This window comes from Callithrix jacchus, chromosome 10 (genome assembly GCF_049354715.1).
Source record: "Callithrix jacchus isolate 240 chromosome 10, calJac240_pri, whole genome shotgun sequence".
NCBI classification, from domain to species: Eukaryota; Metazoa; Chordata; class Mammalia; order Primates; family Cebidae; genus Callithrix; species Callithrix jacchus.
Genome location: NC_133511.1, coordinates 109,094,650 through 109,119,194, shown reverse-complemented (window position 1 = coordinate 109,119,194; position 24,545 = coordinate 109,094,650). Strand labels below are relative to the sequence as shown.

The 24,545-nt window shown below is 47.9% G+C and overlaps 1 protein-coding gene across 6 annotated transcripts; it reads right to left on the bottom strand.

The window, feature by feature from the left end:
- Positions 1 to 5,503: 5,503 nt before the first annotated feature.
- Positions 5,504 to 24,304, bottom strand: ACCS (1-aminocyclopropane-1-carboxylate synthase homolog (inactive)). 6 transcript variants are annotated; one of them, XM_078340888.1, is made up of 17 exons: positions 23,871 to 24,304; positions 22,804 to 23,082; positions 19,081 to 19,140; positions 16,580 to 16,650; positions 15,103 to 15,172; positions 14,391 to 14,457; positions 12,600 to 12,697; positions 12,046 to 12,123; positions 11,197 to 11,297; positions 10,506 to 10,595; positions 8,641 to 8,686; positions 8,386 to 8,527; positions 6,416 to 6,558; positions 6,165 to 6,318; positions 5,955 to 6,048; positions 5,712 to 5,796; positions 5,504 to 5,607 (listed from the first exon to the last, which is right to left on the bottom strand). In XM_078340888.1, the coding sequence occupies exons 2-16, from the start codon at positions 23,080 to 23,082 to the stop codon at positions 5,733 to 5,735; spliced, it is 1,557 nt and encodes a 518-aa protein (XP_078197014.1). In that variant the 5' UTR covers positions 23,871 to 24,304; the 3' UTR covers positions 5,504 to 5,607; positions 5,712 to 5,732. The 6 variants fall into 6 exon arrangements, with proteins under 6 accessions (XP_078197014.1, XP_078197016.1, XP_035118288.1 ...); XM_078340890.1 differs by having other exon boundaries at positions 24,249 to 24,304; XM_035262397.3 differs by having other exon boundaries at positions 5,504 to 5,796.
- Positions 24,305 to 24,545: the final 241 nt, after the last annotated feature.

Genomic DNA, 24,545 nt, shown 5'->3' with positions numbered 1-24,545 from the left:
ATAAATATAAAATGAGTATGCTCATAGCACTCAAAGACTTAAATAGAAAACATTTCAAAGAAATGAGATGTTACATTTTTAAAAGACTAAAGAGACTGAAAATGAACTAAATATAAACATCAAAATTGAAAACTCAATGCATAAGTCAAATAGTAGGTTAGAAACAACAGTAGATCTGAAAGGCAGGAAACAAAGGAATTAAATATGGGAAAGAGAAGTTAAGAGAGGGAGATGATAGAAGAAGAAAACATCACATATCTAAAAGGAGAGGATAGAGAAAATGAGGGGAAGGTAATATCCAAGGAGATCACAGCTAAGAATTTTCCAAAATTGAGCAGAGATGATCACCTGTAATGAACTAATAATGAGACTAACTGCAGACTTCTCAACAAAAACCTAAAGCCATAAAATTGTGGGAGTAAAGCGGAGAGGAAAACAGTGAATGAGGCATAATCGTATACCCAGTAAAACCACCTCTGAAGAATAACAGGAAAGTAAAGATATCTTAGACAAACACAAATAGAAAAAATTCCATCAATAGATGCTTCCTAAAGGAACTTCTTAAGAATGTATTTCAGGAAGAAAAAAAATTAAAACCAGAAGGAAGTACTGCAATGAAGTTGGGCTAGGAAACAGTGAAATTGATAAGCCTGTGGGTAAATCAAAACAAATACTGACTGTATAAAACTAGAAAAATAATTTACAAGTTTAAAAACTAGGGCCCAGGACAGTGGCTCATGCCTGCAATCCCAGCACTTTTGGGCGGCCGAGGCAGGCGGATCATCTGAGGTCAGGAGTTTGAGACCAGCCTGGCCTATGTGGTGAAACCTCGTCTCTACTAAAAATACAAAAAATTATCCAGGTGTGGTAGCTCATGTCTGTAATCCTAGCTACTCAGGAGGCTGAGGCAGGAGAACTGCTTGACCCTCGGAGGCAGAGGTTGCAGGGAGCTGAGACTGCACCATTGCACGCCAGCCTGGGTGACAAAGCGAAACTCCATTTCAAAAATTAAAAAAAAAAAACTAGGTGAAACTAATAGACCAGTCAACAATGTCACATGAGATGAAAGCAAAGGAGTAAGAGCTCAATGTTCTGCGATCATTTCACGTTCAGGGAGAGAATAAAGAAGATACAATTTAGACTTTATTAACTATGAATGTTGATAATTTAAAGGTATCTGACAAAGAACTCATTTCTAGAATATGTAAAGAACTCCTACACTTCAATAAGAAAAAGGCAATTTTTTAAATGAGCAAAATTCTTAAACAAACACCACATAAAAGAATATATGTAAAAGGCCAATACACATATGAAGACCTGTTCAATATCATTAGCAACAGGAAATGTAAACCACATGGAAAAGAGGTATCTCCAATAAGGATATGCAAATGGCCAAGAAGCATATGAAAAGATGTTAAACATCACTATCGGAGAAATGCAAATTAAAACCACAATGAGATATTGTCTCATATCCAAAGATAAGGAAAACATAAGGCCAGCAAGGTGGCTCATGCCTGTAATCCCAGCACTTTGGGAGGCCGAGGTGGACAGATCACCTAAGGTCAAGAGTTCAAGAGTAGCCTGGCCAACATGGTGAAACCCTGTCTCTACAAAAATATAAAAATTAGGTGAGGTGGTGCGTGCCTGTAATCCCAGCTACTTGGGAGGCTGAGGCAAGAGAATCACTTGAGCCTGGGAGGCAGAGGTTGCAGTGAGCCAAGATAATGCCACTGCACTCCATACTGGGCAACAGAGCAAGACTCCATCTTAAAACACACCACCAACAACAAAAACATAAACAAGTGCTGGTGATAACATGGGAAAACTGGAGCCCTGTGCACTGCTGACAAGACTGCAAAATAGGGCAACTGCTATAAAAAACAGTATGATGGTTCCTCAATAAAATTAAGAATAGAATGACCATATGATCCAACAATTCTAGTTCTGGGTATATACCCAAAAGCACTGAAAGCAGGGTCTTCAAGAGATAACTACACACCCATGTTCACAGCAGTGTAAGAGTTAAAGAAAGAAGAAAGAAACGTGAAAAGCAGCTCAACAGTCAACGATAGATTTATTTTGGAGAATAAACCTGAGAGGGACTTCTGGGCTGATTTTGGTCAGGACCACGTTCTCTTACAGGCTAAGATTATTTAAGGGGTCAGGGTGAGACTGCTTATCACAGGCTTGGAATGTTTATGTGTGGGGAAGAAGTTTACAGTGGGGTTGGAATGTCTCTGGTCAGAGGGGAGGTTATCTTGGTGCTGACATCTCCCTGGCTGGAGAGGGTGCTATCTCAGGGCTGGCATGTTTCTGGTCGTGGGGAGGGGTCTGGAATGTTTCTGGTCAGAGATGTTATCTGTGGTATCTGGTCTTGCTGACCTTAGCCATTAGACTGACACCCTTTGGATTTGGGCAGTTTTTGATCAAGTTGAACTTTAAAATGACAGTGCTTTTCCAAGATGGCAATGCTCCTGCTCTGCCAGCAGCACTGTGCACAATAGCCAAGAGGAGAAAGCAACTTAATGACCACGAATAGGTGAACAGATAAATAAAACAATGGTATACACTTACAATGGAACATTATTCAGCCTTAACAAGGAAAGATAGCCTGTCACATGCTACAACATGAATGAGCCATAAGGACATTATGTGAAGTGAAATAAGCTATTCACAAAAGGACCAATATTGTGTGACTCCATTTATAGGGGTTATCTAAAGTAGTCATATTCATAGCAAAAGAAAGTAGATCAGTGTTTACCAAGAGCTGAGAGGAAGAGTGGGTTAACTGGTATAGAGATTCAGTTTTGCAGGCTGAAAAATTCCTGGAGAGCTGGAACTGTTTAACCACAATGGGAATGTACTTAACATTACTTTAACATTACTGAAGTGTACACTTAAAAATGGTTAAAATGGTAAATGTTATATTATGTGGTTTTTGTACCAGAACAGAAGACTACAATGAGATGCTTTTTTTTTTTTTTTTTTTTTTTTTGAGATAGAGTCTTGCTCTGTTGCCCAGTCTGGAGTGCAGTGGCTTGATCTCAGCTCACTGCTCCTGGGTTCAAATGATTCCGCCTCCTGGGTTCAGATGATTCTCTGCCTCAGCCTCCTGAGTAGATGGGATTACACATGCCCACCACCATGCCTGGCTAATTTTTATATTTTTAATAGACACAGCATTTCAGCATTTTGGCCAGGCTGGTCTTGAACTCCTGACCTCAGGTGATCCACCCACCTCAGCCTCCCAAAGTGCTGGGATTACAGGCAAAGCAACCATGTCCAGCCTACAATGAGATACTTCTACATATGTTTTTTACCTGATAATACCTAAGAGCTGGCAAGGATGTGGAGCTAGTAGAATTTTTATACACTTCTATACATCAGTAGAATCATATTAGGAAACTGTTTGGCAGTATTTACTAAAGCTGAGCTTACCTCATTATCTAACAATTCTATCCACAGGCATATATCGAAAGGAAATGTGTATATATGTGTTCCAAAAAGTCATATTCAAAAATGTCCAGCAGCATTATTCATAATAGTGAAAAGCTATAAAACATGGACATTCTACTTAAAAACATAACCAAGACAGCAATATCTGCCTTGTGATGAAGTCGGGATTACATGAGAGTGCAAATGGAAAAGCCCTTGTAGTCATTTACAGTGAGACAGACCCTCCCCACCCCACCACCACAGACACTGAAAACAAATAACAACGCTGGGTTCAAAACACATTTTTCGGGCTGGGCGCAGTGGCTCATTCCTGTAATCCCAGCGCTTTGGGAGACTCAGGCGGGCAGATCATCTGAGGTCAGGAGTTCATGACCAGCCTGGCCAACATAGTGAAAATACAAAAAAAAATACAAAAATACAAAAACAAATACATTCTCTACTAAAAATACAAAAATAAATAAATAAATAAATTAGCCGGACACCATGGCAGGTGTCTGTAGTCCCAGCTACTCGGGAGGCTGGGGCTAGAGAATTGCTTGAACCCAGGAGGTGGGACTTGCAGTGAGCCAGCATCCCGCCATTGCACTCCAGCGTGGGCAACGAGAGCAAAACTCCATCTCAAAACAAAAACAAAAACAATTTTCACAAGCACATGCATTAGCTGGAACAAAACAAAGGAATGATCAGGCATGGGGCTGAGTGACAACTATGATGCTGGCTTTCATCTTGAGGCATCTCTCTTGACCAAAGACAAGAAATCTACTAGGAAACTGTTCTCCAATAAAGCCAGGACTCCAAAAAGCTGACTCCACAGAATAAGCTAACCCAGAATCACATCCTTTCCTCCCTCTTCAAAAGACTGCAAGGAAAGCTGTCTCAAACCTTAGTGTTAATGGAGGGAGGTTCACCCGAGAAGTTGTAACCAAAAGCTGGCTCTTGCCAGACTAGATTTCCAGACCAAATTCACAGCAGCTGATAGCAAAAAAAAAAAAAAAAAAAGTGCTAGCATTTTCTCTAAAGACTGGCATTGCCTCTAGTTGCCTGGTAGAAATAAACACAAATACTCTCTTGAGGAATCTGTTTTCATCTAAGACTTGAAAGAATTCCAACAAATAAATTTCCCCCACAAAATGAACAACTCACCTTTAAAAAATCACTAAACCCACAAAGAATCAAGCCATGAGACACAATAGCAGAAACCAACCAGCAAAAATTTCAGACATTGGAATACTGGAAATAGATAGATACATACATACATATGTAGAAAGATGCATAGAGATATATAAAAATAATTGGCCAAGCACAGCGGCCCACATCTGTTATCCCAGCACTTGGGGAGGCCGAGGCAGGTGGATCACTTGAGGAAGCCAGGAATTCGAGATCAGCCTGGCCAATATGGCAAAATCCCATCTCTCAAAAATTAGCCAGGTGTGTGGTGCACACTGTAATCCTACATACTCAGGAGGCTGAGACAGCAGAATCGCCTGAGCCTGGGAGGCAGAGGTTGTACTGACCTGAGAGAGAGAGAGAGAGAGAGAGAGAGAGAGAGAGAGGAAGGAAGGAGAGAGAAACAAGAAGTGTTGGCTTTTCCAAGCAGGAGTGTCAGCACCTGGGAAGGGTCCACAGCGCACAGCTCTGTGGGTGGCTCTGGAAGCTCATTTAGCCGTAAATTAAAGCACCCCTAAAAATGGGGTAGGTGGCCCTCATCTGCATCCCTATAGTAGAAAAGCCAGCCTTGGTTAGCTTAGCCTCACAGCAGCCCCAGTTCAGGGTTCCAGCCCCAAATCTTCCCCTCACGACCATCACTAGGTCACTCTGCTTTGGGGACATCAGTGAAAGCAGCTCTTCAAAGGCAGAGGGAAAAGGAGCTTCCTGGAGATTGAGGGACCGCTTCGGCTCCCATAAAGACGCATCTCCTGACTTCTACCGTGGAGTCCTGTTCCCCTCGTCCCAAGCAGAGGACGGTCCCTGGATACTGGGGGCTGTGAGCGCAACTGTCCCAAGCGTGGGAAGAACAATCTGAACAAACAACATTCATTCCATTCTCTTTGGAGTTTGGAAGTGATCACTTGTTTTATTTTTCTGCAAACTCCTGTGTGTGCTGTTCCTTTGACTTGTTTCCTTGGCGACAAAGAAAGAGGAATGACGGTGCTATCGGAAAGAAAGTACAGGTGGTTTGTTTTCTCTTTACATCCTCAGGGGGGCTGAGGCTCTGGTTAGAAGCAGTCACGACTCCTCTGTTCTAAATAACTCACAATGGAGACATCCAGACTCTCCTAGTTCTGTTTAATCGGAGAGGGAGGGCCCGGGCTGAAGCACAGCTTGAGGAGTTCTGCACTGCTACAGTGAAAGGCAGAAAACAGTTCTTCAGGCACAAAGCCAACTTAGATACCTTCCTGGCAAATGGCACCTCCACAGTTGGTCTTCTGCAGTCCTGGAACGCCCCAGGTCCACAGTGGCTGCTGGGCCCTCTGGCCACGAGGCAATGGCCAGCTCACCTGCACTGGTCACTTGGCTTCTGGGTCTGAGAGGGATGGGGGTCTTCTGCCACTTGGGATTTGCCTGTAAGCACCTGCCGGACCCTCTGCATCCCTGGGAAGGGGAAACGAGGAGCCAGCTGGCACTGATGTCCTGGTGGGTGGGGACAAACAGCAGAGGCCAGAGTGAAGGCTTCAGTTAGGACTGGGCTGGGAAGGTGGGCTGCTTACCGAGGCGAAGTCGGTGGGCCTGGTCCGAGAAGACAAAGCGGAACCAACCAGGCTCTTTACACTCGAAGGCCTTGCCAAAGGACAGCAGCACCTTGTTGTCCAGAAAGCGGCGCCAGAGCAGCATTTCCTCCTCAAAGGTGCCCTTGGGCAGGTACTGAGACGGGGAAGGTACTCAGGACATAGCTGAGCCCCCTCACCTGCTGGAGGGACGCCCAGAACGCCCTCCCAGCCTGCACCTGCAGTGGCATTACCTTTCTCAAGTCCACCCAGATGAAGAAGCCGGCCCCACGACTCAGGAAGGGGATCCCCAAAGCCCTGAGCTCTTCTGAGACATAGGTGTGGGCAGCCTTGAGCCGGGCATGGTTTTCCGGCAGGTACACCTGGTTGATCCAGTCTGTTTGGGTGAAAGAGAGGCCAAAAGATTAATCTCCCATCAATCCTCTACTGGGTCCCGCTAGGCTAGATGCTGAAAAGAAAAAGGTCACAAGTGCCAGGATGCTGTGAGTCCCTCCTCTAGCTGGTTGCTGTGGTGGGGAGGATTATGGAAGGGGAGGGAAAAAAAGGATGGAAATTCAGTGTTCAGTGTAAAGTACCTTAAACCCAGATACTCAGCCCTGACAGCTCTGGGTCCCACATCCCCTTCAGGAGTCCAGAGCACAAAGTCCCCCAGGATAAAGAATCGAACCAAAGATTGATCTAGTTCTAAAGTTCTAGAGTGATGCTTTGTAGTCCCACAGACCAAAGTTCAGTTCCCAGTGTGGCCACTGACAAGAGGTGTCTCCCTGGGCACCTTCGCCTCTCTGATCTCCATTGTTTCTACTGACTTTTTGTTGTTGCCATACAGTTCTATGCATGATAGTACATATATACATTTATGTAACCACCAGCACAGTCAGGATTCTGAGCAGCTCCACTAACCTAAAGAATACCCTGATGCCATTCACAGTCACACCAGCCCCTTCCCTGCAAGCACTGATCTAATCACCATCACTACAGTTTTGCTTTTTCCAGAATGTCAAGGACTTGGAATTATACAGCATGAAATCTTTTGAGGCTACCTGCTTTCACTCTGCAGGATTCCTTTGAAATCAGCCCATGTTGCTATGGATTTTACTGCAGAGTAGTATTCCACTGAGTGGAGGGGCCATGGTTTATGCATCCCCATATCTGTGGAAGGACAGCTGGGTTGCTTCCAGATATGGGTGATTATGAATAAAGAAGCAGTTATGGGTGATTATGAATGAAGCAGAGGTTATTGTGTCACCATCAGTGTCAATATCTAGGAGGATTGTGGAATCACTTGGCAAGTGTGTGTTGAACTTTACAAGAGATGATGAATTGTTTTCCAAAGTGGCTGAACTACTTACACTCCTACCAGCAATGTATGAGAATTCCAGCTGCTCCTTGTCTTTGTCAACATTTGATAGTCATTATTTTTATAACTTTTAGCTACTGTAGTGAGTGGGGTAGTATCTGGTCCTCATTTCCCTCATTTGTAAAATAATGGGGAAAATACCGGAATTCTTGCTTCCCAGGATTCTGGAGAGAATGAGATGATACAGCAGGTGCATTTGCTAGGCTTGGTAAACGGTGGCATTTACCTTTGCTATTTAAAGTCATTGTCTGAATCTAGGAACAGAGTAGATTCACAGCGAGAGAGATACTTCCATGATAAAAATTTTTCCTTAGAAGCTTCTGCTCCATTTTTGTTGTTATTTTAAAGACAGGGCCTCACTGTTGCCTGAGCTGGAGTGCAGTGGCATGATGAAAGCTCATGGTAGCCTCGACCTCATGGGCTCAAGTGATCCTCCCACCTCAGCCTCCCAAAGTGCTGAAATTACAGGCAAGAGCCACCATGCTCAACCCTGCTCTGTTTTTTAAGTGCTCATGGCTAATCATAAGGAGTTCACATTAATCAAGTGCCTATGATATACCTATTCTAATTGAATTACAAATCACACCAACCTGTTACAAGACAGGTACCACTATGATCCCTGTTTTACAGATGAGGAAACTGAGGCTCATAGAGATAAGGGTGAAGCAAATGCCACACAGCCAGGAAGTGACCAAAAAGGGTATGGACCCAGTCTGGACCCAGAGCTGACACTCTCAAACCCTACCCTAAATTCTTCTCCTAGGAGAAGCATCTGCAATTCATGGCTGTTCCCAGGCTAGCTCCAACCCTCCTCCCATTTTCAGGTAACCAGGCCCAGGCAGTCACCACGGTCCCGGAGCAGCTGTGCCATCTGGTACTGGACCAAGCCACTGAGGCCATGGTAGCGGCAGAGAGAAGCCACAGCAGTGGCCACGTCCTTGTTTTCTGTGTACAGTGTGGCAAAGCGGAGCCCAGACATCCCGAAGTCCTGCAGGAAGAAGCACCCTAGGCAGTGGCCAGCCCTCCATGGAGGAAGCTGGTTCCACCCATCACCTTGCCCTCCCACCCTCCTGACACCCCCAAGAATAGCCAGGAACTCACCTTGCTGGTCGCCCACATCACATGGGTCCTCTGCGGGTCAGGTAGCCTGCAGAGAGCACACCGTGGGAATAAAGGCAACATAGAACCATGGGAGACCAAACGTGTTTGGTTGAACAAATGAAGAGATGGGTGATTGAATCTAGTTTTTGAATCTAGTTTTGGTTCCGGGACAAGCCCTGGTTTCATCTCTTTGAACCACCAATTCCCATGCGTCTTTTAGAGCAAAGGTCAGCAAATGACAGCCCATAGGCCAAACCTCACCTGCTGCCTGTTTTTGTAAATAAAGTTTTATTGGAACACAGCCATGCTCATTCATTTGTATCTATGGCAAAGTTGAGTGAGAGACCATATGACCTGGAAAGCCTAAAATATTTACCATCTGGCCTTTTGCAGGAAAAGTTTGCTTGCCCTTGATCGAGAGCCTAGCTCAAATGTCACTCCTCCAAGATACTTTCCCTAACCACTCCCCCTGGGACCAGGCCAATCAGGTACCCTAAGCAGATCCTCTCACAGCTCCCAGGACACTCCCTTTTAACATTCATTATGGCCATAAACTAATGGTTGGATGTGCATTTAGCTGCTCAAACTTTTTTCTGGCTAGAAATTAAAGTTCCACATAGAAAGGGCCTATGTCTTTCTTATTCACTATTGTATCTCCAGCACTTGGCACAGTGCCTGGCATAAAATCAATGCCCAATAATTTTTTTCTTTTCTATATATATTTTTTGAGATGGAGTTTTGCTCTTGTCACCCAGACTGGAGTGCAGTGGCGCGATCTCAGCTCACCACAACCTCTGCCTCCCGGATTCAAGCGATTCTCCTGCCTCAGCCACCCAAGTAGCTGGGATTACAGGCATGCACCACCACGCCTGGCTCATTTTTTATATTTTAGTAGAGACGGGGTTTCTCCATGTTGGTCAGGCTGGTCTTGAACTCCTGACCTCCGGTGATCTGCCCGCCTCAGCCTCCCAAAGTGCTGGGATTACAGGCTTGAGCCACCGCGCCTGGCCTAATCATTTTTTTTTAATGACTAATAATGGACGATCACTTTTTTTCTGTGCCTCACTTTCCTAATCCAAAAAATAAATGGGAGTAACAATTCATGCTGCATCTACTCCTCGGGGCTTTGTGAGGACGAGAAGAGAGGGCTAGTGGAAAGGAACTGGCAGGGCTGAGGTTCTGAACAAACAGCAGGACCCATCAGAACCCCTGAAGGTCCAATTCACTGACTGTACACGATTCGTTCCCCACTTTCTTTTTTTCCCCCATAAAAACAGAGCTCACTGTCTTGCTCAGGACGGTCTCAAACTCCTGGGCTCAAGCAATCCTCCCACCTTGGCCTTCCAAAGTGCTGGGATTATAAGCATGGGCCAGTGTGCCTTAAGGATGATCTGGTCCAAGTGTTCCAAAGGCATTTTGGCCACAAATGCTTTGCTTACACTAAACCAATTGAAAAAGCCCAACATTTAAATACCCAGAAGTGCCTGGCACATACAAGGGGCACCAGAGGTGCTAAGTGAATGAGTGAATGAACGAGTGAGTAAATTAATGAATGAATAAAACTGGAGCAACTCTGGAGGAAAAGCAAATGGCAAAGAGGCCAATTTCCCACCCACTCAGCCCTAACTTGAGGAATCCTGAAGCCCCTCCTTGGAGTTCTGAGAAGTTCCACAGAATAACTTGAAAATCACTGTTCTAGCTCAACCCTCCCCACTTCTCATTGGAGATCTGAGGACCTGTGGGATCAGCTGGGTGGAAGTGGAATTGCCCTGGGCAGGCCATGCCTCGTGGGCTGAGCCAGAAAGTGGCCAGGGCTCCGTGGGATAATGGGGACTGGGGGAGTGAGCTGTGTCGGGGAGCCTCACCTTTCCAGGCTTAGGACACTGTGGTACCCAACCGACTCCTCAAACACGGACAGCATGTAGACCTCATCCACAATCACATGCAGCTTGTGCCTGGAGTGAGGCCGGGGGTGGGGAGGAGAGACTTAGTGTGTAGGGCAAATGCGTCCCGCAGGGTGGGGAGGCAACGCCTCAGAAATCCAGAGAGGCCAGGGTCTAGCCCAGGGTTACCAAACTTGTTTTTACCAGAACACCCTTCTTTAGTCTATTTTTTCAAATAGAAAGCCAGAGGAGCTTTTGAAGCCCCGGAGGGGAGACAGAGAGCCCTCAGGCACTTCCATGGAGGGGCAGAGTCGTGCACAAGGGCTGGAGTCAGGGGCCCAGGTTCAAGTCTGGCTCCACCCCTCACTTGACCACTCTAAGGCTCAGTGAGCTGGGCGTGATAACAGCATCAGAACTTGAAAGGGTTGTTGTAAGGATTGTATGAGGCACATAAAGTGCTTAGCATAGTGCCTGGCCCCTGGAGTGTGCGATAATTGATAGCTATTGTTAGAAAGATTGAGAGAGAAAGAGGAATGGCATCCAACAAATCCCTGCTTCCCGGCTCCAAGAAGGGCCCACTGCAATGTGAAGAGGGTAGAAAAACCTGCACCAAACCTGCATCGGAACCCCAGGCTGCCCAGATGCTCTGTCGGGTGAGTGTGTGGTGCCTCACCTCTTGGCAAACACCAAGTACTCCTGCAGCTCTTCCGTGGAGTAGACGTCACCCAGAGGGTTCTGGGGATTGATGAGGATGAGGCCTTTGACCCTCACACCCTGAAACCATTCGTTGGAGCAGGAGACCCTCAGCTCTTCCCCAAGGCCAGAGCCACACAGGCCAAGGGGGCTGATCACTGGACGGCTCCCAGGGAGATTTGAGAGGGACGTTTTCATAACAGAACATGAAGCAAACAAGTGGGACACAATTACATCTGCAGCATCAGATAAAGGCAGAGGACAAGGCCCAGAGCGAAATATGCCCAAATGCCAGTAGGGCATCTTTGTTGGTAGAATTTTGGGCGGGTCTTTTGCACTTTCAAAATTCCGACAGTAAGCATGTACAGCTTTCATGACTGAGGTAAAAAAAAAAAAAAAGGAGATTTTTTAAAGGTAGACTGGAAAGGAACCACTGGAATACTGGTCTCTGCTCTTCTTTGGGGGTCCTCAGATCCCCTCAAAGTGGGCAAGATTGCCCCCTCAAAATACCAGGGAGACTTGTTAAACCACAGACTCCTTCACTCCATACTTGACCCACTGGATCAGAATCAGATGGATCAGGGATAGGGGTATCTTTAGTGATGCTCCCTGGTTGATTCTCTGTGAACTGAGGTCTGAGAGTCTGTTTTGAAAGTGAAGACCCTCCCTAGGCAGAGTCCTGCCTGACTGTGCTGCCACCCTACCTGCCTGCCCCCATCACTGGGTACCAACCCTACTCCCAGGAGGAGATCACAGCCACAAGAAGGGGGGTCCAGAGCCTGCTCAGACCCACCCACTCCCAGCCTTGGGTTTGATTTGATCCCCAGACCTCAGAGTAAGCTTCTCGAAGGGCTGTCTCCAGCTTCTCCACTGTGAGCTGAAAGGGGCGTGTGTCTAGCCCAGTGACCTGGAAAAAGACCCATCAGAGCCACCAGCCAAATTCAGTGACCACTGTCTCCCAACACACAGGAACTCTCGGGCCTCCCCTCCCCTGTAATCCCCAGCTCCTCAGAAAAGTCTCTAGAAAAGCAGGTGGGGTCCTTCCCTCTTACTGCCATCCACCTCCACCCCATTACATCAGGAACCCCCCTCATCACCCTTGGGTGCCATGCTTAGGTCTGCCCTCCCTGTTCCCACCTCGCTGTTTCTGGGTCTGGCTCTTGGCTTCTGCGTCAACCCCAGGGATCTCAGAGACTGGAACTCTGGAGCCACTGGGGAACCCAGGAATGTGCAGCCACACGGCAACAGAGGCTCCGTTCTCTACTCATTGCAACCCAGAGCCCTCAGCATGGACTTCCTCCCATGCCCACCATCAAATTCAAACTCAGGAAACTCTTGACCACAGGCAGGCCCAGGTTCTGCCTCGGAAGCCAAGACTCTTACCTCACTGTCCAGGTAGACATAGGCCAGTCGGACATTGCCATAGAGACAGACGTGCTGTGTGATGGCTCCATAGTAAGGGGTGGGGATCAGGAAAGCCTCTGGGGGCAGGAGCAGGTGAGGGCCTGTCACTTTCTAGCCAGAACACCCCAGACCCTCTATCCACTGTCCCCACTCTCTCACCAAGCCTTTAACTTCCTTGGGGACCATTTGGGGCATGCTTGCACTCTCAACTCCCAAAACACTTTGGAAAGCTCGGATCTACTGAGGTCAGCCCCTGATATGGTTTCTCTGTGTCCCCACCCAAATCTCATCTTGAATTATAGCTTCTGTAATTCCCAGGTGTCATGGGAGGTACCTGGAGGGAGGTAATTGAATCATGGGGGTTGGTCTTTCCTGTGCTGTTCTGGTGATAGGGAACAAGTCTCATGAGATCTGACGGTTTGATAAAGGGGAGTTCCCTACACAACCCCTCTTGCCTGCTGCCATGTAAGACGTGACTTTGCTCCTCATTTGCCTTCCACCATGATTGTGAGGCCTCCCCAACCATGTGCAACTGTGAATCCATTAAACCTCTTTCCTTTATAAATTACCCAGTCTCAACTATGTCTTTATCAGCAGCATGAGAACAGACTAATACAGCCCCTTTTCTAATCAGTAACAGCTAACATTTGCTAAGCACTTACGATGTGATGGGAACTACACTGAACATTTATTTGTATTTTACCTCATTTGCTACTGACAATTAGTCTCTGAAGCAGGTAACATTTATTATATTCTAACTTTATAGATGGGAAAACTGAAGCTTAGAGGGTTCCTGTTCTTGATTATTCTAGAATGGGCAGGAAATTACCTATTATTATAGGTAATGAACCTCTCTTTCATGGCTCATATCCTGGTTACTACCTCTCTTTGTGTAACTTTGACAAGTGAACCTCCTGTGTCTTAGTCTCCTCATCTATAAAATGGAGGTAACCATAGAACTGACCTCATTGAAATACTGTGAGGATTATATCAAATACTCTGCACAAAGCCTTAGGACAGTGCCTGGAACATAGTACTTGGTCAATAAATGTTACTAATATTCTTGTTATTAATTAAGCTACCATGAAGGGGTTTCTTTTCCTTGCAACTAATAACCAACTAATAACCCCTGACCATGACTGATGCTTAAAATGACCGGCTCTTGCAGCAGGCGCTGCTGGCTGGCTGCTCACGCAATAGCCATTCATACTTTCTTCCATGCTAAGAGAGCACCAGTTTTTTTCAGGTATGACCCACAATATGTCTAAGGAAGGTGGGCCTTCCCCTAGCCCTGGAGGACAAACCACATCTGGTTTAAGGTAACCCTGGTGTTCTTAGTCCCTTTTGCCAGGGACCATTTTGGAAATAGGTTTATGAGTGAATTCTGGTGAGGAAGATAGAAGGGGGCCTCTTCTGGGAAACACTACCCCCATCCCCATCTCCTGATAAAAAAGAAACAGGCAGGGCACAACCACATCCCTTTCTTCCTGCTCTAAGACACACTGTCATGCGAGGATGTGACAGCCACCTTATGAGCATGAAGCAGCCAAGGTCAGAGCAGAGAGAAAGCCCAGGACCCTGACACCACACTAACCTCCCCTGGAATTGCTGCTGACTCCCGGGCATCAGTCACTTATTCAAGCCCCCTGCAGTCTAGTATATTCTATTGTGCCCGGAAGCATACTACTGCAGCCCTTGAGGCCAGGCAACTGGGGACCCTGCAGGCAGGATGCAGCTGACAGTGCAGCACAGGCCTCAGAGCTCACTTACCCCCAACCTCGCACAGCACCGTGGCCAGAGCAGAGAACAGCGAGGCACCACCATTTAGAACCACCACCTAAGGGCGATGTATCCAAGGGATGAAGATGAACCAGTTCCAGGAGTCCTCGGTGACCCACAGCCTCCCAGGACAGCATAGAGGGAGTGCCAGGCCCTGCCTTGGTGCCACCTGGGGAAGGAAGGAGGGAGGGAGGGAAGGAGGGAGGGGGAGGGAGGGAGGGAGGGAGGGAGGGAGAGAGGGAGGGAGGGAGGGAGAGAGGGAGGGAGAGAGGAAGGAAGGAGGGTGGGAGGGAGGGAGAAAGGGGGAGGGAGGGAGAGAGGAAGGAAGGGAGGAAGGGGGAGGGAGGGAGGGGGGAGGGAGAGAGGGAAGAAAAGGAGGAAGGGAGGGACGGAAGAAGGGAGGAAGGGAGGGAGGAAGGAAGGAAGGAGGGAGGGAGCAGGGGGAGGGAGGGAGGGAGGGAGGGAGGGAGGGAGAGAGAGAGGGAAGAAAAGGAGGAAGGGAGGGACGGAAGAAGGGAGGAAGGGAGGGAGGAAGGAAGGAAGGAGGGAGGGAGCAGGGGGAGGGAGGGAGGAAGGAAGGAAGGAAGGAAAGAAGGAAGGAAGGAAGGAAGGAAGGAAGGAAGGAAGGAAGGAAGGAAGGACAGATGGACGAGATGGGAAGGGGAGGCAGGAGAACAGGAAGGAGCAGTGGCGGGATACTCACATTCTCTGGTCTGAGGGGTACTGGGCTTTTGCAGTAGAAAGTCAGGAACTTGGCTACTTCCTCCCGGAGGCTAAAGATAAGACAAACAGGCAGTGCGTGCCAGACGGTCCTCAACCCACGGTGCATCGCAAAGCTCCTCCGGTGACTCCTCACGCGGCTGCCATCACTCTTCCCTAATTTCCCACGATGGGGGTGTGGGTGTATCTGTCTCACTCCTTAGCACCCACCTTCCCCTCCCCGGTACCCACACGCACAGCAGTAGTTCCAGGATACCCCTCTAATCAAGAGACTCAGGGATTATCAAAAGTAACACTCTCTATGGAGATCTAGCTAATTATACTAATAAACATGATTACTACAACATTCATTATTAGCACCATTATTACTATTATTATTTTGAGATGGAGTTTCACTCTTGTCACCCAGGCTAGAGTGCAATGATGTGATCTTGGATCACTACAGCTCCGCCTCCCGGGTTCAAGCGATTCTCCTGTCTCAGCCTCCCGAGTAGCTGGGATTACAGGCATGTGCCACCATACCCGGCTAATTTTGTATTTTCAGTAAAGATGGAGTTTCACCATGTTGGTCGGGCTGGTCTTGAACTCCCGACCTCAGGTGGTCCGCCTGCCTCAGCCTCCCAAAGGGCTGGGATTATAGGGGTGAGCCACCACACCCATCCTTATCACCATTATTATTGCTCATATTTTTTGAGCATTTACCTTATACAAATGTTATTTGGGAAATGTTTACTTAATCTTCATAATAATCCCATGATATGGCTATCACTGTCATTATTATTATTATTCCCATTGTACAGGCAAAGAAACTACAAACTGAGGTTTAAAGGAACAATTAAGTCACTTGCTGGGAAGAGGCAGAGTCCACACTCAAGCCCAGTGGTCCGACTCAGGGCTACCATCCTCGTTACTACACTAGAAGAACCCGGGCTTTGCAATCAGTCTTGGGATCCAGTCCTGCTCAGCCGCTGAGCCCTAAGAACAGTGTCCTCGAGCAAGTGCTCAACAAGCGCAAGCTATTATTAGTGTTATTTACCACGTCTACTCTTAGCATTAGGAAAAGGCCCCAGCCAGCTCCCCCGACAGCAATTCTGGCTTCTCTAAAGCCACCAACAAAGCAGGGACAAACACTCCTCGCCTGAAGGCCCTCCCGTGCTATAGCCCCAGGTTCCCAGAAACCAGACTAGAAAGCTCCTGTGCTGAGGTGGGACTGACAGGAGACCCCATGGCCGCTAGGTTTCCAGGACTAGGTCCTCAGCCTGCCACGACTGATGTTTGGGGCCGGGTCATACTTCTTCGTGGGGGCTGTCCTGTGCATCGCAGGATCTTTAGCAGCATCCCTGACCTCTACACACTCAATGCCAGGAGCACCTGACTGCCCAGTTATAACCACCAAAAATGTCTTCGGACAGTGCCACACATCCCCAGGGGGGCAAACTGGCCCTATGGCAACTACTTACAACAGATGTCCCCTCCAGTCGGGGTACTGCAGCAGAGACGGCTCCACCCACTGCATGTCGCTCTGACTCAGCTGGGGAGAGATGGGAAGAGCAAGGCTGAAGGCTGGCACTGCTACCCACATCCAAGGCACAGGGCAGGTAAAGCCGAATGCTTGTTCCGCTCATCACAGAAACCGGAGGAGGGACAGACAGTGACAGCTTTCTCATACCCATGTTGCAGGTGAGGAAACTGCGGTCCAAAAAAGTAATGTCACTCAGCCAAGGTCACAGACCTAGCAAATAGCAGAGCTGAGACAAAAACCCAAAATTTTTGACTCCTAGTCTGGTGCTCTTTTTTTTTTTTTTTTTTTTGGAGACAGAGTCTCACTCTGTCACCCAGGCTGGAGTGCAGTGGTGCAATCTCAGCTCACTGCAACCTCCGCCTCCCGGGTTCAAGCAATTCTCCTGTCTCAGCCTCTTAAGTAGCTGGGATTACAGGTGCATGCCACCGCACCTGGCTAATTTTTATATTTTTAGTAGAGACAGGGTTTCACCATGTTGGTCAGGCTGGTCTCAAACACCTGACCTCGTGATCCACCTGCCTCGGCTTCCCAAATTGCTGGGATTACAGGCGTGAGCCACCGCACACAGGCCTGGCACTCTTTATACAACACTGCCACCTAAAAAAACTGGAGGGGTGGGTTTGCAGAAGTCGTAACCAGAGACCATGCTGGCCAACACTTCTGTGGGGCAAGAGAAGACATTGAGAGCTGGCACCTCAATCTGGGCTCCGACTTCTAGAGGGACCTAGGCCACTGTCTTCCTGTAAGCTCAGCCCAACCTCACACTTCGGAAAATGCAGCAGTTTCTAGAGCACCCGCTCCATGACCGGGTGCTAGGTTGGTAACTCCTAGTATTATAGGTACTGTCTCAAAGAAGGACCAGCGCAGGGGCCTTGCACGCTAGGACCAAAAGGAAGAAAGGGAATCAGCCTCTTCTGCATAACTGGATCCAGCCTTCGTGTCTCTCCTTTCCTCCCTTACAGCCACACTCTCCAACATGGTAGCCACTGGCCACATGTGGCTAATGAACATTTTTAATGTGGTTCATCTGAATTAAGACACACTGGATTTTGAAGACTTGGCAGGAAAAACATATGTAAAATATATCATTAATAATTTTTATACTGATGATATGCTGAAATGATCATACTTTGAATATATTGGGCTAAATAAAATATGTTCTTAAAATTAATTTTTACCAGACATCTTTTTTTTAATAGAAAATTTAAATTGATATATGTGGCTCACCTTTTATTTCAGTGCTTAGCTGCCTTAGAAGGAGGAGCTGGCTCTAAGTAAAACAGGCCTTTAAAATCGATTCCCTGGCCGGGCATGGTGGGTCACACCTGTAATCCTAGCACTTTGGGAGGCCAAGGTGTGCGGATCATGAGGTGAGGAGTTCGAGACCAGCATGAACAAAATGGTGAAACCCCATTTCTACTAAAAATACAAAAATTAGCCAGGCATGGGGATGTGTGCCTGTAATCCCAGCTACTGAAGAGGCTGTGGCAGGAGAATTGCTTAAACCCAGGAGGAGGGGGTTGCAGTGAGCTGAGATCATAACACTGCACTCCAGCCTGGGCAACAGAGCGAGACGCCACCTCAAATACATACATACATACAAAAAATCTATTCCCTATGACCCCCTCCCCTTGGAGTTTTGATTTCTCACCTTTGGAAATATGTCCTTTTGGAAGCATTGCTGTCTCTACAAACCCAAACCCTGTCACTGCCGCCTTGGGAAACACATTTATTAGACATTGTTGGTGATTTGCTAAGATGGCTCACCCCAGCTCAAGAAATTGGATTATAAAATTTTCAGAAATTTTGCAAGCTATATTAAAAACAGCCACTTTAAAAGAGTAAATTGATATAAACTGACAATGAAATTAACTATCTTACAAACAAAGGCGATAAGCACTCAATATCATCACCTCCTGATTTTCTAGGACCTTTTACTATCTATGCTTTTGAGATCAGTTCTGTCTATGTGTCTGTATGGGGAAAATATTATATAAAGTGTGCCCGTGAGCCTCTCTTCTAACTCTGCCTGCAGTGATATCACATCAATAGCTTGATATTGGTCATAGTGGGAGTATTTACACTATGGAAATTGGCAAAGCTACACATCAGGGCTTTTCTTTGTCCCCCTGAAGTGCTAATTGCTAGATACCTACACCACAAAGCACAGAGTGTTTCCATCTGAGATCAGGGGACCTAACACAGCAGGAGGGACTGAGTGAAAAAGAGTCTGCAGAGACGAAGAAATAGGACTCGAGTGGGGAAGTAATTCACCTAAGATCACATAGAAAACTGTGCGAAAGTAGGCCTGGAACCCAGGTCTCCTGAATCCCAGGCCAGGGCCACTGGCTGAAGCAGCAGGCTCTTGTTGGGAAAGCATTCCAGGGAAGACAGCTCCTCAGAGCTGGTGAGGCCCCTCAGAGGCGTCCTAGGACTTACCCGCCTGGACAGCAGGTCAAAGCAGAGTTTGTTCTCACTGGTGCCGAGGTTAATGATGCCCTGGAGATGAGAGGTACAGAGGCAGGGTTAGCATGGCAGAGGGGTGCCAATGAAAGGCCCCAGGAGCCCATGGTGGCAGCAAGGCAAAGTGGGAGCTCTCTGCAACCCCACCCTTTCAACCACCCCTCCCTGCTTTTGCTCAGGTGTGCCTTCTGCTCAGCTGCCTGATCCCATCTTCCCCTTTCTAAAGCTCTGTCCAAATGCCATGTCCTCCAGGAAGTCCCCCTATAACCCCACCTGGAAAGGATCTTTCCTTCTTCTGGATCCCACAGTGCTTGATCTATCCCCTTTAAAGCACTGGTCAGTTTCCACCCCAGGTCACAGGAACTGATGTGCACACCGTATCTCCCCTGCTGAGTGTAAGCTCCCTGAAGAACAGATGTGTGCTAAAGATACCATTGTTTCTCTCGAGGGCCTTAGTGGAACTCAATACACATTTACAGAATGAAAGAATACAGATGGTGCATTGGCAGTGTGGGAGGAACAGAAGCAAAGGTGGATGCAGATCAAGAAGAGGTTCCTTTGCCAATGCAAATACTCCCCCAGGAGACCCTGAACATCACACAGTACCTTGATCCCCACCCCACAGGCATTTATTGTCATACAAAAGACAGGCAGGCCTAACCCAAGCTCTCCCTTACAGAGGCCCTGAGGAGACTCAGTGTAGGGCTCATGCACAGCTAACTCCTGACCCCTGAGTTACTGCAAGGGGAGTAAAGGAAGGAAGACAAAAAAGTAAAACCTGAATGAGCTCAGACTATAACGAAATAAAACGCAGTGCTGCTGCATGCCCTGGGAAGCAAGCTGGGAAGCTCCTTCAACACAACCAATCTGTCCACACACCCTGGCAGCTCTACCTTCAAAACACATGACAGTCCAACCATGACTCACCCTCCCCTGCTGGGACCCTGGTATGAGCCACCATCATCATTTCTTGTCTATATGATTGCAACAGCTTCCCTCTCTGTGTGTGTGTGTGTGTGTGTGTGTGTGTGTGTGTGTGTGTACTCTCTTAACTGCCAAGTCAAATCTCCATACAGCAGTCCAAGTCATCTTTCAAAACCCAAAATCAGACCACACTGCTCCTCCTTTGAATACCTCCTATTCCACTTTGTCCAAAATCAGAAGGCTCACCAGGTCCTGTGGGGCCCTACACGATCTGTCTCCTCCACCTTCCCATAACCTTTCTGACCCCATCACCTGCCCATCTTGTTTTTGGCTTTATTCCAGCTCCAGTTGCCCGTCTGCTGTTTCTTGAACTCATCAAACACCATCCAACCCTGGAGCCTTTGCACGGGCTGTTCCCTCTGCTGGGAATGCTCTTCCCCTAGATGACTGCAAGGCTCACTTGCTGTGGTGGGCAGCCTCTAAGGCCCTCATCTCGTGGTATTCACACCCCTTGAGTGTGTGCTGGGCCTAGCGACATACTTCTAATGAACAGAATAGGCAGATATGATGGGCTGTCACTTCTGAAGTTAGGTTATAAAGAGTCTGTGGCTTCCATCTTGAGTACCCAGGACCTCTCACTCTCTCTTGAATCACTCGCCCTGAGAGAAGCCAGCTACCAGGCCATAGGCAGTTCTGTGAAGAAGCCCACATGGAGAAGAACTGAAGCCTGCCAATACGCGTAAGAGTGTCATTGGAAGCAGAGCCTCCCACCCACTCCCCAGCCCCAAGTCAACCTTTCAGATTAAACCACAGCCCCAGCTTCATGGCACCTTCACAAAAGATCTTGGGGCTGAGCATAGTGGATTGGCCAGGCGCAGTGGCTCATGCCCATAATCCCAGCACTTTGGCAGGTCAAGGTAGGTGGATCACCTGAGGTCAGGAGTTCGAGACCAACACGGCAAAACCCCCCCTCTACTAAAAATATAAAAATTAGCTGGGCATGGTGGTGCACACCTGTAATCCCAGCTACTCGGGAGGCTGAGGCAGGAGAATCAATTGAACCTGGTAGGCAGAGGTTGCAATGAGCCTAGATTGTGCCAGCTGGGAGACACAGTGAGACTCCATCTCTCTCTCTCTCTCTCTCTCTCTCTCACACACACACACACACACACACACACACAGATCTTGAGACTGAGGCATCTACCAGGATTCCTGAAACCGAGAAATTGTGAACTCTTGTTTTAAGCTGCTAGATTTGAGGCCATTTGTCATGTAACAATAGATAACGAATGGCTGGGCTCACGCCTGTAATACCAGCACTTTGGGATTAGGTTATAGAGTCTGTGGCAGGCAGATCACGAGGTCAGGAGTACAAGACCATCCTGGCCAACATGGTGAAACTTCATCTCTACTATAAATACAAAAATTAGCTGGGTGTGATGGCATGCATTTGTAATCCCAGCTACTCGGGAGGCTGAGGCAGGAGAATCGCCTGAACTCGGGAGGCAGAGATTGCAGGGAGCCATGATATCAACACTGCACTCCATGCACTCCAGCCTGAGTGACAGAGCAAGACTCCATCTCAAAAAAAAAAGAAAAAATAAAACTAATACAATCCCCCACTTTTTCAAGGTTTCTGCTCAAATGTTCATCATATTAAAATAGCCTTCTATGACCTCCTTCTGCTAATTAGCAGCATCACCAGCCCACCTATCATTCTCTGTCGTCCTTACCCTGGTTTATTTTTCTCCACAGTACTTACCACCCCATACAGTATATATATATTTTTTTCTCTGTTCATTTGTTAACTAGAATATGAACTCCATGAGGATAAGAACTTTGCTTCTGTTCACATCTATGTGGTAGATGCTCGACAGATAAAGATTATTAAAGGTTTGTTTGTAACAGCTTTCTGACTTCTGAAGGTATTACGAGAATAGCTTATATATGGGACAGAAAATATTAATAATAGCAGCGATCATTTATTGAGTAGCACTGTGCTAAAAACTTCATCTGCTTGCTCTCATTTAATCTTGTGTCTTATTATTATTATATTATTCCATTTCATTTTAGTTTAGTTTAGTTTTTTGTTATTTTGAGACAGGGTCTCACTTCGTTGCCCAGGCTAGAATGCAACAGCGTGATCTTGGTTCATTATAACCTCAACCTCCCAGGCCAAAGCAATCCTTTCACTTCAGCTTCCCAGGTAGCTGGGACCACAGGTACACGCTACCACACCCAGCTAATTCTTTTATTTTTATTTTTTGTAGAGATGGGGTCTTACTATGTTTTTCTGGCTGGTCTCAAGCACTCCCTCTGCCTCAGCCTCCCAAAGTGCTGGGATTATAGGTGTGAGCCACCATACCTGGCCTTATTATCTCATTTTAGAGATAACTTAAGATTCAAGGGGGTTTAATAACTAGCTCAGCAACACACAAACTATAAGTAAAATAGTTGCAACCTGAACCTTAGTTCTGCCCTAGCTCTAAAGTTGGACAGTTGACAGGTCGTGGGTCATAATCCAAAGAAGAATATCGTATGGTCCTTGAATTTCTCCCTCACAAATCAAGGTCCCCATATATTCTAAATGGGCCATTTTCTGATCCAGGCAATACACCAGGGCCTCTCTAAGCTACATCAGAAGCCCTCTTGGAGGTCAGAGAACCATAACTGCAACCTCACAATAGCAGGCTGGATGCTGCCATATCGGTGAAGGTAGGGGACCCGGCCCTGCAGTTCCCTCTTGGGTCCCAGCGGGTGGGGAGCTCCACTTACACTGGGGTTCTTGTCCTCATCATACTCATCCATGTGGTAGGTCCTGTAGCCCTCCTCAGCCAAATCCCAGAACCATTTAATCATTCTTCCTCTAGAGGACAGGTAGGAGGTATCAGAGGAGAGCATGACAGGATCACCCACTCCAGGGAGCTTCTGGTCCAGTTTTCTAGAGCATTCTCCTTCCAGATCATCCCCATGGCTACGATCCATGTCCTGAGTGCAGGTGGGGCCCAGACAGGTGGTGGGAGCCCTGAAGTTCTTTTGAGGAAGGGCGAACATCTGCAAAAAAGAGAAAATGCACAGAAATCAAGGGATTTGCATAGCACCAAGCATCAGAAATGAGTCAGGGTCATGGGAGTCCCCTTTCTCTTATCTGCTCCTTCCTTTAGGTTTATGGACTCAAATCCTGTGTCCCTTAGTTATAACCATATGTACAATGATGCCAACAAGAAAAATCTGTTCAGGACCTAGTATGTGCCAGGGACTGCACTTGCCACGTTGATGTGACTTTCATGTATTGCTGCTTTAGCGTCTTCTACTAATGAAAAGATTTTCAGTCGCTGCAGCCCAAGGGGTCATCAACATTCTTTTTCCATTCTTGCTCACCTCAATTACAAAATGCCAGGTTAAAATTTCCTGAGTTAAAGCAGAGCATTGCCTGGGGACCTTATGGTGTAAAAGGCAGGATGAGATGATGTGGTGGTCAGCTGCAGATGGGGGAGGGAGTGGGAACTGAGGGGAGGGAAGAATGGCGGTCTCCACAAATGCAGGCACCCCAGGCAAAGCTTCAGGACCTGCCTCTTCAGTCTTTAAGAAAGAAGGTGTGGACACCAAGCAGAGGGTGGTCTACTCAAGCCCGCGGGTGTGAACGCCTAGACCAAAGTTCAATAAATCATGAGTCATTATGTCATAACTCCTGGCCAGTTTTCCCAGTCCTGATGCTCAACGCAAGCTCTGACACACCGGGCCGACTAGAAACTCAGGGGGCACCCGCAGTAAAATTTTGCTCCTCAAAGTCTTCTTGGGGATGCTCTCTAAATTGGCTGAGCTCTCCCGAGAGCGCTCACCTCAGGCTCTCCCGACAGCCCAGATCTGAGGAAAGGCAGCAGGGTGGGCGAAGGCCGGGGTGGGGGCAAAACCTGGGGCCTGGGGACGGCGGGGTTCGAGCCTCCGGGCGTCCAGCGGGACGGCGGCGAATCCACAGCCAGTCACCCGCGCGGGATCAGGCCTTGTAATCCTGCAAGTGGGGCGGCTACTGTGCACCAAGAACCGAAACCACCTTCTACAAGGCAGAGGACGCCTCGCGAGAGACGGCTCCAGGTTTCCAGGCGGAAGAAGTGTGATCGGTGCCAAGGACTTTGAGATGGAAGGGCAGAGGCTTTTGCAAAGTGCACAGAGGGAGGCCTGAACAGCTTCCACCTCTGCAAAGTGGGGGATTCACCTACTTGGTGGAGCTGGAGGAGGCAGCAGCCCCAGCACGCGTCACGTGTCGGTTTCCTCCGCCTGGAAACGCCCTTTGGCGCTTTACGCACGGGTGAGGACAGCGCCACCCTGCGCTCAGCGCGCCCAGACGAGGGGACCGAGGGCCGTCCGCCACGGGCCGGGCTTCCGGGACTGTTCAGTGCGCAGGTCGTCCCCTCGCCACTCAGGCCGGGGTCCTTCTCGGCTGGGCCTGCGCTTTAGGGGTCGCACACGGGGTCGCCCCGCGGGACCGGGAAACGGGAAAGGGGCGGAACGCCTGT